This window comes from Trachinotus anak, unplaced genomic scaffold (genome assembly GCF_046630095.1).
Source record: "Trachinotus anak isolate AG129_WGS33_773 ecotype Australia unplaced genomic scaffold, CSIRO_AGI_Tana_v1 ptg000032l, whole genome shotgun sequence".
Classification (NCBI taxonomy): Eukaryota; Metazoa; Chordata; class Actinopteri; order Carangiformes; family Carangidae; genus Trachinotus; species Trachinotus anak.
In genome coordinates, this window is record NW_027273883.1 from 1,061,120 (window position 1) to 1,075,524 (window position 14,405).

Below are 14,405 nucleotides of genomic sequence, written 5' to 3' on the forward strand. Positions count from 1 at the left end.
ATAGGTCTGGCGAGGGGCGGATGGATCGTTTTTAGTGTCTAAAGAGAAAGAGAGAGGGCACAGAGTCTGGGGTGAGCAGAGGACGGAGGAGGTATGACCCTGATTATTATGAGCAGAGGACGGAGGAGGTCTGACCCTGATTATTATGAGCAGAGGACGGAGGAGGTATGACCCTGATTATTATGAGCAGAGGACGGAGGAGGTATCACCCTGATTATTATGAGCAGAGGACAGAGGAGGTATGACCCTGATTATTATGAGCAGAGGACAGAGGAGGTATGACCCTGATTATTATGAGCAGGAAACGGAGGAGGTATGACCCTGATTATTATGAGCAGAGGACAGAGGAGGTATGACCCTGATTATTATGAGCAGAGGACAGAGGAGGTATGACCCTGATTATTATGAGCAGAGGACGGAGGAGGTCTGACCCTGATTATTATGAGCAGAGGACGGAGGAGGTATGACCCTGATTATTATGAGCAGAGGACGGAGGAGGTCTGACCCTGATTATTATGAGCAGAGGACGGAGGAAGTATGACCCTGATTATTATGAGCAGAGGACGGAGGAGGTATGACCCTGATTATTATGAGCAGAGGACAGAGGAGGTATGACCCTGATTATTATGAGCAGAGGACGGAGGAGGTATGACCCTGATTATTATGAGCAGAGGACGGAGGAGGTCTGACCCTGATTATTATGAGCAGGAAACGGAGGAGGTATGACCCTGATTATTATGAGCAGAGGACAGAGGAGGTATGACCCTGATTATTATGAGCAGAGGACGGAGGAGGTCTGACCCTGATTATTATGAGCAGAGGACAGAGGAGGTATGACCCTGATTATTATGAGCAGGAAACGGAGGAGGTATGACCCTGATTATTATGAGCAGAGGACAGAGGAGGTATGACCCTGATTATTATGAGCAGAGGACAGAGGAGGTATGACCCTGATTATTATGAGCAGAGGACGGAGGAGGTCTGACCCTGATTATTATGAGCAGAGGACGGAGGAGGTCTGACCCTGATTATTATGAGCAGAGGACGGAGGAAGTATGACCCTGATTATTATGAGCAGAGGACGGAGGAGGTATGACCCTGATTATTATGAGCAGAGGACAGAGGAGGTATGACCCTGATTATTATGAGCAGAGGACGGAGGAGGTCTGACCCTGATTATTATGAGCAGAGGACGGAGGAGGTATGACCCTGATTATTATGAGCAGGAAACGGAGGAGGTATCACCCTGATTATTATGAGCAGAGGACAGAGGAGGTATCACCCTGATTATTATGAGCAGAGGACGGAGGAGGTATGACCCTGATTATTATGAGCAGAGGACGGAGGAGGTATCACCCTGATTATTATGAGCAGAGGACGGAGGAGGTCTGACCCTGATTATTATGAGCAGGAAACGGAGGAGGTATGACCCTGATTATTATGAGCAGAGGACAGAGGAGGTATGACCCTGATTATTATGAGCAGAGGACGGAGGAGGTCTGACCCTGATTATTATGAGCAGAGGACAGAGGAGGTATGACCCTGATTATTATGAGCAGGAAACGGAGGAGGTATGACCCTGATTATTATGAGCAGAGGACAGAGGAGGTATGACCCTGATTATTATGAGCAGAGGACAGAGGAGGTATGACCCTGATTATTATGAGCAGAGGACGGAGGAGGTCTGACCCTGATTATTATGAGCAGAGGACGGAGGAGGTCTGACCCTGATTATTATGAGCAGAGGACGGAGGAGGTATGACCCTGATTATTATGAGCAGAGGACGGAGGAGGTATGACCCTGATTATTATGAGCAGAGGACAGAGGAGGTATGACCCTGATTATTATGAGCAGAGGACGGAGGAGGTCTGACCCTGATTATTATGAGCAGAGGACGGAGGAGGTATGACCCTGATTATTATGAGCAGGAAACGGAGGAGGTATCACCCTGATTATTATGAGCAGAGGACAGAGGAGGTATCACCCTGATTATTATGAGCAGAGGACAGAGGAAGTATGACCCTGATTATTATGAGCAGAGGACGGAGGAGGTATCACCCTGATTATTATGAGCAGAGGACGGAGGAGGTCTGACCCTGATTATTATGAGCAGGAAACGGAGGAGGTATGACCCTGATTATTATGAGCAGAGGACAGAGGAGGTATGACCCTGATTATTATGAGCAGAGGACGGAGGAGGTCTGACCCTGATTATTATGAGCAGAGGACAGAGGAGGTATGACCCTGATTATTATGAGCAGGAAACGGAGGAGGTATCACCCTGATTATTATGAGCAGAGGACAGAGGAGGTATGACCCTGATTATTATGAGCAGAGGACAGAGGAGGTATGACCCTGATTATTATGAGCAGAGGACGGAGGAGGTCTGACCCTGATTATTATGAGCAGAGGACGGAGGAGGTCTGACCCTGATTATTATGAGCAGAGGACGGAGGAAGTATGACCCTGATTATTATGAGCAGAGGACGGAGGAGGTATGACCCTGATTATTATGAGCAGAGGACGGAGGAGGTCTGACCCTGATTATTATGAGCAGAGGACGGAGGAGGTATGACCCTGATTATTATGAGCAGGAAACGGAGGAGGTATCACCCTGATTATTATGAGCAGAGGACGGAGGAGGTCTGACCCTGATTATTATGAGCAGGAAACGGAGGAGGTATGACCCTGATTATTATGAGCAGAGGACGGAGGAAGTATGACCCTGATTATTATGAGCAGAGGACGGAGGAGGTATGACCCTGATTATTATGAGCAGAGGACGGAGGAGGTCTGACCCTGATTATTATGAGCAGAGGACGGAGGAGGTATGACCCTGATTATTATGAGCAGGAAACGGAGGAGGTATCACCCTGATTATTATGAGCAGAGGACAGAGGAGGTATCACCCTGATTATTATGAGCAGAGGACAGAGGAAGTATGACCCTGATTATTATGAGCAGAGGACGGAGGAGGTCTGACCCTGATTATTATGAGCAGAGGACGGAGGAGGTCTGACCCTGATTATTATGAGCAGAGGACGGAGGAAGTATGACCCTGATTATTATGAGCAGAGGACGGAGGAGGTATGACCCTGATTATTATGAGCAGAGGACGGAGGAAGTATGACCCTGATTATTATGAGCAGAGGACGGAGGAGGTATGACCCTGATTATTATGAGCAGAGGACGGAGGAAGTATGACCCTGATTATTATGAGCAGAGGACGGAGGAGGTATGACCCTGATTATTATGAGCAGAGGACGGAGGAGGTCTGACCCTGATTATTATGAGCAGAGGACGGAGGAGGTATGACCCTGATTATTATGAGCAGGAAACGGAGGAGGTATGACCCTGATTATTATGAGCAGAGGACGGAGGAGGTATCACCCTGATTATTATGAGCAGAGGACAGAGGAGGTATGACCCTGATTATTATGAGCAGAGGACAGAGGAGGTATCACCCTGATTATTATGAGCAGGAAACGGAGGAGGTATGACCCTGATTATTATGAGCAGAGGACAGAGGAGGTATGACCCTGATTATTATGAGCAGAGGACGGAGGAGGTATGACCCTGATTATTATGAGCAGGAAACGGAGGAGGTATCACCCTGATTATTATGAGCAGAGGACGGAGGAGGTCTGACCCTGATTATTATGAGCAGAGGACGGAGGAGGTATCACCCTGATTATTATGAGCAGAGGACAGAGGAGGTCTGACCCTGATTATTATGAGCAGAGGACGGAGGAGGTATGACCCTGATTATTTACAGTTTAGCTTTTCGTGTGTTGGTCCTGATGACGCTCCGCTGCCACAGTGTGTCACCTGCGAAGAGGCGCCAGCTGACGACAGCATGCGACCAGGTAAACTCCGAGCACCAGAGTTTAACGACCAAGCCGCGGGAGGTTTTGATCGGAAACTTAATGAATCGCGGTCACAGGAGAAAGTCATGGAGTCGTTTGGCGCCGTGAACACCAAGGCAACCGAAGCGTCAGACCGCGTTACGCATCGCGAAGGCGGGAAACCCCCCAACACGAGGATGTAGCATGATGTTGAGACCGCGACATGAAAGGCAGCTGTACATGGTTGATGCTAAACATCTCTGAGGTCGATCTGGTTATTATTTGATTAGAGGAACTGCACAGAGGCCTTAAAATGAATGTATTCAAAAAGATGTAAAAAAACAAACAAACAAACAAACAACAACTTAAAATGTGAAAAAAAGATGTTAAAAACATACAGATGTTAAAATGTGTGTTTAAAAAAGATGTTAAAAACATACAGATGTTATACTGTGTTTAAAAAAAAAAGATATTTAAGCACATACACAGATAAAGATGATTAAGATTAAGATGTTTACAAAAATAAAGATGTGTATAACATTTATTGTTTAAAACCTTTTTAAGCCTGTGTGGAACATACAAAGTAACAACAATAACAGTAATAATAGTAATAATAATTAGGGGGGGTGAAGGGGGGGCGGCATGCTTTTGAGTTCTCTTAGGGGAGGCCCACTATCCCACACTTTGAAAACCCCTGTTGTAAGGTGTTTTGTCCATTCTGTTTATGTAAGCCAACATGCAACTGGTCTATACTTCAGTTCCATACATTCACATTAAGAACTGACTGTTTCCATCACAGTTTTCTATTGTCAGCAGCTCTATGAAGGCAGGTAGTAGATGTAATGCCTCAAGGGGGAATTAGTAACAACTTTCAACTTTCAAAAATTCTGAGCCCTACCACTGATGAATGTATAACAACAACAAAGATTTACATGGCGTCTGACTCACATAGACATGTTCCTCATCTTGTTACTCCAGATCCTGACTCTCTTCTTTCTCGTGTCTAGAATGTGCCAAAGCCACTGTGGCCGACATCGTCTTCCTTGTTGATGGCTCCTCCAGCATCGGCATCACAAACTTTGAGGCAGGCCAGCAGTTTCTCCGCAGTGTCGTCTCAGGCCTTGATATCGGCCCTGACAAAGTTCGGGTCGGCTTGGCACAGTACAGTGATGAACCTCACCAGGAGTTCCTGCTAAAGGACCACATGGACAAGCAATCCCTGCTGGCTGAGATAGGCACATTTCCCTACCGAACAGGAGGCACAGAAACAGGCAAGGCCATCAACTTCCTCGTGGAGAGGTACTTCACAGAGGAGGCCGGCAGCCGAGCCAGCCAGCGAGTGCCTCAGATCGCTGTGATCATCACGGATGGCGACTCCACGGATGATGTGGTAGCACCTGCCAAGCGCCTGAGGCAGCACGGAGTCATTGTGTTTGCCATCGGGGTGGAAAATGCAAACCTAAACGAGCTCCAGTCCATCGCCAGTCGGCCTTCAGAGCGTTTCTTGTTTACCATCAATAGCTACCAAGCTCTGTTGGCTCTGACTGAGGGTCTGCTGCAAACAGTTTGTGTCTCCATGGAGGATCAGAGGCAAGGTAAGGCAAAGGATTGTAGGAAACATCTTTAGAAAGTTAGGTGTTTTGCAATAAAATATAACAATCAGAGGAAACTAACAAAAAAAAGGAAAAAAAATTAACAGCAACTAGAAAACTTGCTTTTACTTGTTGCTGTGCTCCAGTTCTTACCTTGCAGCAGTGAACTGAGAGAAACTGGACTTTGTTGTAGATACTTGAAGACGTTTCACATCTCAAGAGGTCTCTTCAGTTGTCACTGATTGGTGAGGAGATCCAGGTAATTAGCCTCTGTGGGGCCATTATCAAGGCTATTGATGTGACTGGGTTTGTTAGTGCTGGTTGCTGTAATGACAGTCGGAGTTGTTGGTATCACATGAGGCCAAGTGTCAACCAAGTCCACTTTCCCTTGATTGAACTTTTCTTGGATAACCATGTCTTGGATGACTGAGAATCTCCACATACATCTTGTTGAGACTTTTGGCAGGACTCTCTAGTAACAGATTGTACGTTACCTTGAGATAATCCAAATCTGACTGCCTGTTGGCTCTCAGACTATCTGAGAACTGAATGCAGCATAAATATCCCTAAATGTTTCTTTTCCTCAAAGGCAATCTTTATTCCATCTAACATTTTAAATGCTTTGAGCCTGCAGACATAAGACATGATGGTTCTGTAATGATTAATATAACATACTCTGGTTCCATTGTCATTTGGGGTCAGCTGGCATTGATGCAGCGTTGCCAAAATATGCAAGATTAAGAGAGAGGCTGTTTGGGACAGTGATGAACTTACTATTATGCAAGTTTAGTGTACAAACTTAAGTTTTCTATAGAAATGTTTCATTTGTGCAGCAGATATCTGTTTGCAGGTCTCTGCTGCACAAATGGTCCTTCCATACTACATTTTTATGCGCTCTACCAGGTGAGCCACCGAGGTGCCCGTTCCGTACTACATTTAAAAAGTTTTATTTCAGATGCTTCTTGCAAAATCCATCCATTATCTATACCGCTTATTCATGCAGGGTCACGGGTGTCCTGGAGCCAATCTCAGCTGCTTAATTTTATAATGGTGTTTTCCAGAAAATGTAGTAGGTTAATTTGAGACTTACCAGCCCTTGCGACCTGTAAAGTCCTGCCAAGGAACTGAAAAAGGACTAACTGTTTATGGAATGACTGGTTATGGAAATTAAAGTTCTTAAAGTCCTAATGCTGACAAAAGAATTATGAAGTAGTATCTTGTTCATGGCAAGATACAATAGCATTGTGATTTACTGTGTTGTAACTAAGAAGCACTCACTAGTTTTATCATTTCTAATTGCTGTTTTACTTGTGGGAGATTGCTCTAACATTACAGCAAAACTTATCACTGTTTTTTTTTTTTGTTTTGTTTTCTTTCAGCATTGGCAGAAAGGTTTGCAGATATTTTCTTCCTGATGGACAGTGGAGTGAGTCAAGCAGAATACCAGCAGATCAGGACCATCCTCATCCGATTGGCCAACCAACTTAACATTGGAGCATCTGGCTACCGTCTGGGCTTGGCTCAGTATGGTCAGGATATCAAGGTGGAATTTCTTCTTAACGCTTTCCAAACCAAAGAGGAGACCCTGGCTGGTATTAGGCGTTTCCGCCAGCGCCGGCTGCAAGCAAATGAGAAACGTAACCTGGGCAGTGCATTGCAGTACGCCAGCACCCACTTTTTCACGAGTGAGGCAGGAAGCCGGGCAGACCAAGGCTACAGACAGTACCTGGTTGTTCTAAGCGGAAAAGACTCGGATGACCCTTTGTATCAGCAGTCACGTCTGATCAAATCACAGGGAATAACTGTGGTGGGGATGAGCCTTGGCGCATCGATGAATGAAATGCGTGTCATAGCCACAGCACCATATATATACCAGTCTATCAGCAACGCTGCACCTACACTGAAGGCTATTTTCGAAAAGGAGGAACAGGAAACCACTCTTACTGGAGGTGAAACACTTTTTCATTATACTATTATCATTAAAATCAACCAATCAGTTTGGAGTTTTTGTCTCAGAGGTGTGAGGTATTTCTTACTGGCAGATGAGTAAGCCAGGTTGATTATCATGTTAGCTTTGGTTGTAGTTCGATCACTTTCTAAAGCTGAATTACAAGTAGAGATCCACCGTGCACCTGCGATCTGAGGCCGTTGGGTGTTGGCTTGCACCTTTTTAGGACAGCATTTCATCTGTTTAGGAGAGGATCATAGGCATGGGAGATTTGATATTTCCCTCTGTCTTGGTGTATGGTCCACTCCACTGGCCCATTTTTACATTGAACAGGCTTCAATTTGTTTTGCCTGTCACTAAACATGTCTTGCTGGTAGAAGTACCAACATCCTTGCTACTAAGAGTAATGCCCCTGTTGGTCATTGTCACATAACTTGCATATGTTCATTTTCCACCATTATGCTACATGAGCCAATAACCCAAATAAAATATTTTGTTTTCATTATTGGACTGATTCTGTGTAGTCTAATTGGATGTAGTGGAAATCCAGAAGCAGGCCCTGTGAACTGTAACCTGGGATGAAGGGGCCTACTCATACCTGAAATGTTGTTTCTAAAAAAGCTGCCAGGCAACAATACCTGTTACTGTATGACTTCTTACAGCAGGACAGGATCATGACAGGTAGCACCACCACATGTACGCACATCTGTCACCAAGAAATGCATTCTGACATGACAGAATTTTGCAGATTGTATTATATCTAGGTATGTGAATGCTTCAATGGCACACAAATGAATTAATATGACTTTGTTTATATACTCCTTTCTCCTTTCAGATTGCAAAGCAGCCAAACTAGCAGATATCGTGTTCATAGTTGATGAGTCAGGAAGCATTGGAACCCCGAACTTCCAGCTGGTACGTACTTTCCTGCATTCAATTGTCAGCGGCTTGGAAGTCAGTCCAACTAGAGTCCGAGTTGGCATTGTGATGTACAATGACAGGCCCACAGCACAGGTCTACCTCAACAGCTTCAGTGACAAGAAAGAACTACTGAATTTTATCAAAATCCTGCCTTACAATGGAGGTGGTACGAGAACTGGAGCTGCCCTGAAGTTCACCCGGGAGAATGTTTTTACCAAGCAAAGAGGAAGCAGGAAAGATAAGGGTGTCCAGCAGGTGGCAGTGGTGATCACAGATGGTGAATCCCAGGACAACGTGAGCCAACCAGCAGCTGAACTCCGTCGCGCTGGTGTCACTGTTTACTCTGTAGGAGTCAAAGATGCCAATGAGGCCCAGCTGGTGGAGATGGCATCTTATCCTCCCAAAAAGCATGTGTTCATTGTGGATAGTTTCGTCAAGCTGAAATCTCTGGAACAGAGCCTACAGAAAATTCTTTGCCATAACATCTTGCGCCAAGCCATCTCGGTCAATACAAGAAGAACTGGCATCAAAGAAGGTCTAAACCAGTGTTTTTTTTTAGTAGTTCACTTCATTTAATTCAGTATACACAAATACATATAAGATTTCAGTCAAAATTACAGAGTATGTTAACAGTATTTTAAACATTGAACATTTAATGAATAAATGTAAAGAGAGCATCCAGCTGGGGCTTTGGTACAAAAAAAACTCACAATATTTTTTCATTTCCTTTCCAGGCTGCGTGCAAACAGATGAAGCAGATATATTCTTCCTGATAGATCACTCAGGAAGTATTTACCCCTCAGACTTTGAGGACATGAAGAAGTTCATCATCGAGTTTCTCAACACCTTCCGCATAAGTCCACAACATGTCCGCCTGGGGGTTGCAAAATACGCTGATTCACCAAACTTAGAATTTGATCTGACAACCTATACAGATGCCAAGACATTGGAGAAAGCCGTGAAAGATATCAAACAAATAGGAGGTGGGACAGAGACAGGACGCGCTCTGGAATTCATGGGCCCACACTTTGAGAGAGCAATGGCAACTCGTGGGCATAAAGTCCCAGAGTACCTGGTGGTCATCACTGATGGGAAATCCTCTGATGAGGTCATTGCTCCTGCAGAAAAGCTGAGGGCGCAGGGTGTCATAGTCTATGCCATCGGTGTGAAAGCAGCAGATGTAGGCGAGCTGCAAGAGATTGCTGGGGACCCTAAGAGGACTTTCTTTGTCAACAATTTTGATGCCCTAAGGCCCATCAAGGATGACATCATAACAGACATCTGTTCTAAAGATGGTAAGGAAATATGGACTAGATAAGAATTTAAAATGTATATCTACCATATCCATTATGTGGCAACCCACAGTGGCAGCATCTGAGGTTTGTCTACTTCTTTCTCTCTGCTTCTTTTTGGGGTCTATTTTCTGGCAGAAAATAGTGACCAGAAATAGGGGCAAGTCGGGGAATTTCATGCAACAAAGGTCTTTTGCTGGATGTGAACACAGATGCTTAACTTGTAGGCCACCATGACCATATTTGTGAGCATTACTTTACAAGCTCAAAATCTTATGGACTATACATCAACTGAAAATTAAATGATGTAGCTGAGATTGTCAGGTGTGTTGCACTTACTTGCCACTGAAAAGATTCTGTTAATATAAATATATTTCGGCCTCTGTTGAGCCTTTGAAAATAGTAAAAGGAAGGGAAACCCTAAGAATATAATATTGACATGTCTGTGCCACTTTGTCCACAGCTTGCAAAGACATACCAGGCGACCTTATCTTTTTGATTGACAGTTCTGGGAGCATCAACCCCCAAGACTATGACAAAATGAAAGAGTTCATGAAATCTGTAATCAGCAAGTCCGCCATCGGGCAGAATGAGGTGCACGTTGGTGTCATGCAATTCAGCACTGTCCAGCAAGCAGAGTTTCCACTCAACCGCTACTACACCAAAGAAGAAATGTCCAAGGCCATTGATAACATGAGGCAGGTTGGTGGAGGCACGCTCACAGGTGGCGCAATCACAGATGTGTCACAGTATTTTGATCCAACCAGAGGAGGGCGTCCTGACCTGAGGCAGAGGCTGGTCGTGATAACAGATGGTGAGGCCCAAGATGAGGTCAAAGGCCCCGCCATGGCTCTGAGGGCCAAAGGAGTAGTGGTCTATGCCATTGGAGTTGTGGATGCCAACACCACCCAGCTGCGTGAGATCAGTGGGTCACCAGATAGGGTGTATTCTGAGAGGGACTTTGATGCTCTGAAGGACCTGGAGAGCCAGCTGGCCTTGGAGCTCTGTGATCCAGAGAGAGGTGAGTCGGACTATCCCGAAACACAGTTATAAAATTAAATAATAACATTTTATATCCAAATAGTCAAAGGCCAACTTCACTGTGACATCATAATGTTCTGCAAAACACCTCTGGGTACAATTCAACACCGTAACTAAGAAAATGGAGATTGTGACCGTAATTCCTGCAACCTGGCTGGTTGGCAGAGACATACAGCCACAAGGTGGTAATTCTAGTTTATTTTACACTTTAATTTAAATTTCACATTTCAGTTCACAAGCAATATTTTTATTTTATACGTAAAAAAAATCCAGTGGCGTGACGTCAGGGCAAGCAAGCAGTAAAAACTAAAAATTAATCAATACATCAATTAGAAGATACTGAAGTTGAAGCGCTGTCTCTCCTTATATCTGATCCCAGAACAGCGTTCTGTACCACAGAGGGTCTGTTGCCTGTTTGCGTTCATGATGTAATTTACTGAAATTATTACTAAACTTAGAGGCAGCAGAAGTGTTGGGAACAGAGCGTTACATAGTTCAAAAAAAAAAGTCAGCAGTGTTTTCGTGAGTGTGCCGTGTGTGCACTTTAGGATGTTCTCAGTAAATAAATGCTAGGACTCCTCACAACCTAAGATCCCGCGTCTCCCCTGTGCTTCCCAACTACAGTCTAGAGCAGGGGTGGGCAACCCGCGGCTCTGGGGCCGCATGTGGCTCTTTCATCCCTCTGCTGCGGCCCCCTGTGGCTTTGGAAAATAAATAATGAGTATTTAATTTAAATTTATTTTATTTTAGTTCATTAGTATAGTTAAATGTTATCCTAAATTTGAAGATTATGGTGATCTTGTAACATTAAAATAAAACGTGTTTAATTTTTTGTCACTCGAAATATGCGTCACAACCGTGCATGTGGGACACCCGCCGGCACCTGATTTATTGAGCTTTTTGACCCCCGGTAGGCCAAGCATGGATAAATCCAAGAAAAGAAAAGTTTTTGAAGAAAACAGAACATTTAATGCTACGTGGGCAGATTCATTTGCTTTCACTGCTGACGAGGGGAACTCGAATAGACATTGAGTGTTTTATTTGAAAGTAACCTTCAACCCAGCGTCTTTTTTTTCGGAGTTCAAAATGTTTTTGTTGCGAGCAGAAATAAAATTTCGTTTTCTCTGTAGCAGGTCATTGATTTCATAAATGCAACACACTATAGTACCATAAAGGTAAAAAACAATATATGCAGTGTTATCTTCATTTTAGATGTCAAAAGCTGTTTGTGGCTCTCAGTGTTTTCTTTTCTGTGGGAAACGGGTCCAAATGGCTCTTTGAGTGTTTAAGGTTGCCGACCCCTGGTCTAGAGGAAGAGCCAGGAAAGGTTAATAATACTGAGGCAGGAAAATGCAGGATTACACATTGTCACTTCTTGTGTCACTGTCAGCTAATGGTAAATATTTTGAAAATAACCATAGAAATTATTTTTGGATCTTTTCCCTCTATACTGCACATTTGATAAGTTTATTGTCAGTTCAGAAGAATAATCCTAAAACTTATTAAGACAGGAAGGAGAAACAAAATCCAGCTGACTCTTGGGTGGACTGGTTAAAGAAGCTACCTGTAAGTTTGCTAGTTCTACAGAGCCATCATTAGCACTAACAGCTGTTTACTGACCGGTCTTCATTGTGACGTCAGCATCAAACTTGATTCCTTTACTCACCAAGAACTGTCTCCAGCGATGAAAAGTGATTCCAAAGTTAAATCTCGCCTAATTAACGTATTTTCTTCTACTGAAGCTAGCATGCTAACCAGCTAGCCCCGGCCCATCTCGTCACTTTCTGACAGCAACACCATAGTGTCCAAGACAGCGCTGCTCAGAGGCCTTATTATAACCTCTTGTCTTGTAAATGCAACAATGCTCCCCACCACCTGCTCCTGGCAAGAGACAGCATTAAGCGGGAGAGAAAACTTGCAATTAGCCCCTTTTGATAGTTTGCTAGCTGAAAGGATTGAACATGTTAGAGAGCTGGAAGGTGGGTGTGTATATACGTGTTCTCTTAGGTTACTGATTTGTTATAATGTACCCCTTATTGTTTCAACAGCTTTCCTTCTACCCTTCTCTCTGACCACATTTACTCTTTGCCCTTTTATCTCCAACCAGAGTGTAAGAAGACAGAAAAAGCTGATATTATTTTCCTGGTGGACGGCTCTACAAGCATCACCCTGCAAAAGTTTAGGAGCATGCAGAAGTTCATGGAGTCAATGGTGAACCAAACCACAGTTGGAAAAGACCTGACTCGCTTTGGGGTTATTCTCTACTCCACCAACCCCAATTCTATTTTTACGCTGAAACAGTATAGCTCCAAACGAGAAGTTCTTCAGGCAATAGCAGCGCTGAAGTCCCCATATGGAGACACCTTCACTGGCAGGGCCCTGACATACTCATTACAGTACTTTGATGCTGAAAATGGTGGTCGGGCAGCACTCCAGGTGCCTCAGATTCTCATGGTGATCACAGATGGTGATGCTACCGATCGTAACAATCTTGTTGCACCATCCTTGGCACTGCGAGACAAAGGGATCAACGTCTTCAGTATTGGAGTGGAAGGAGCGAACAGGACACAGCTAGAGATCATGGCTGGTCATGAAGCATCCAGAGTGTTCTATGTGGACAATTTCGAGGCCCTGGAAACTCTGCACAAGAATATTACTCATGTCCTCTGCAATTCCACCAAGCCAGGTAAGAGGCAGAAGTATTAGAGCACCTTGGTAGACAGTCGTTGTACATCTTAAAAGTTAAGATGCAAAGGATCGTAAAGCAAGCCTACATCTCCCAAAGTCAGTTTTCATCAGAACATTTAGTGGGTGCACCCAAGTCACAAAAAGAAATACACAGTCTTGTGAAGGTTGGAGATTTTCTGAGGAAACATTTTCTCAAAATATTCTGATATTATAATATTAGCAGTATAATATGACTGTATATCTGGGATGGTAAAATGATAGGGTTGGGGTAACCCCTAACCTTACCATTTCAGTAAACTTACTTTGAGTGAATCATAGTGCTGGCATATGAGGCGATATACCAGTAATATGAAAGTGACAAATATATGATGCACTTATTTATTAATAATGTGGACAACGTTTCTCTCTTTGCTTTTGCAGTCTGTGAAAAACAGAAGGCTGATCTGGTCTTCCTAGTTGATCAGTCTGGCAGCATCAACCCGCAGGATTACACCATCATGAAGAAGTTCACAACAGACCTAGTGAATAGCTTCAAAGTCAGTGAAGATTTAGTTCGTGTTGGACTTGCCCAGTTCAGCAGCACCTTTCAGCCAGAGTTTTACCTCAACCAGTTCTACAGTGAGCAAGCTGTGACTAAGCACATCGTGGATATGCAGCAGCTCGGTGGAGGAACCAACATTGGACTGGCCCTGGATTCCATCAAGGATTATTTTCAGGCCGCACGGGGCAGCCGTAGATCTGCCGGGATTTCCCAGAATCTGGTGTTGATCACAGATGGCGAATCACAGGATGACGTGGAGGATGCAGCCGATCGTCTCAGGGCTCTCGGGATAGAGGTGTTTGCCATTGGCATTGGAGATGTCCACGACCTGGAGCTCCTGCAGATCACCGGCACCCCGGAGAGGCTTTTTACTGTGCAGAACTTTGGTAGTTTGGAAAAGATCAAGCAAAAGGTGATTGACACCATCTGCAAATCTAAACCCATCGAAGAACAAAGTGGTAAGTTGAAAAGTGTGACTTTGCCTCTTTGTCTGTCTCTCTGTGTTTTCCACCATGTTCCTCTATGTCTAAGACTGC

The 14,405-nt window shown here is 44.3% G+C and overlaps 1 protein-coding gene across 6 annotated transcripts in view; it reads left to right on the plus strand.

The window, feature by feature from the left end:
* Window positions 1-14,405, plus strand: part of LOC139612564 (collagen alpha-6(VI) chain-like) — a 69,198-nt gene that overhangs the window by 29,366 nt on the left and 25,427 nt on the right. For 4 of the 6 annotated variants that reach the window (XM_071468238.1, XM_071468236.1, XM_071468240.1 and 1 more), the window contains 7 exons: window positions 4,854-5,441; window positions 6,818-7,387; window positions 8,222-8,842; window positions 9,042-9,602; window positions 10,063-10,620; window positions 12,748-13,326; window positions 13,749-14,327. In XM_071468238.1, the coding sequence (XP_071324339.1) occupies window positions 4,854-5,441; window positions 6,818-7,387; window positions 8,222-8,842; window positions 9,042-9,602; window positions 10,063-10,620; window positions 12,748-13,326; window positions 13,749-14,327 (4,056 nt within the window). The other 2 variants (XM_071468239.1, XM_071468241.1) reach the window with 2 other exon arrangements.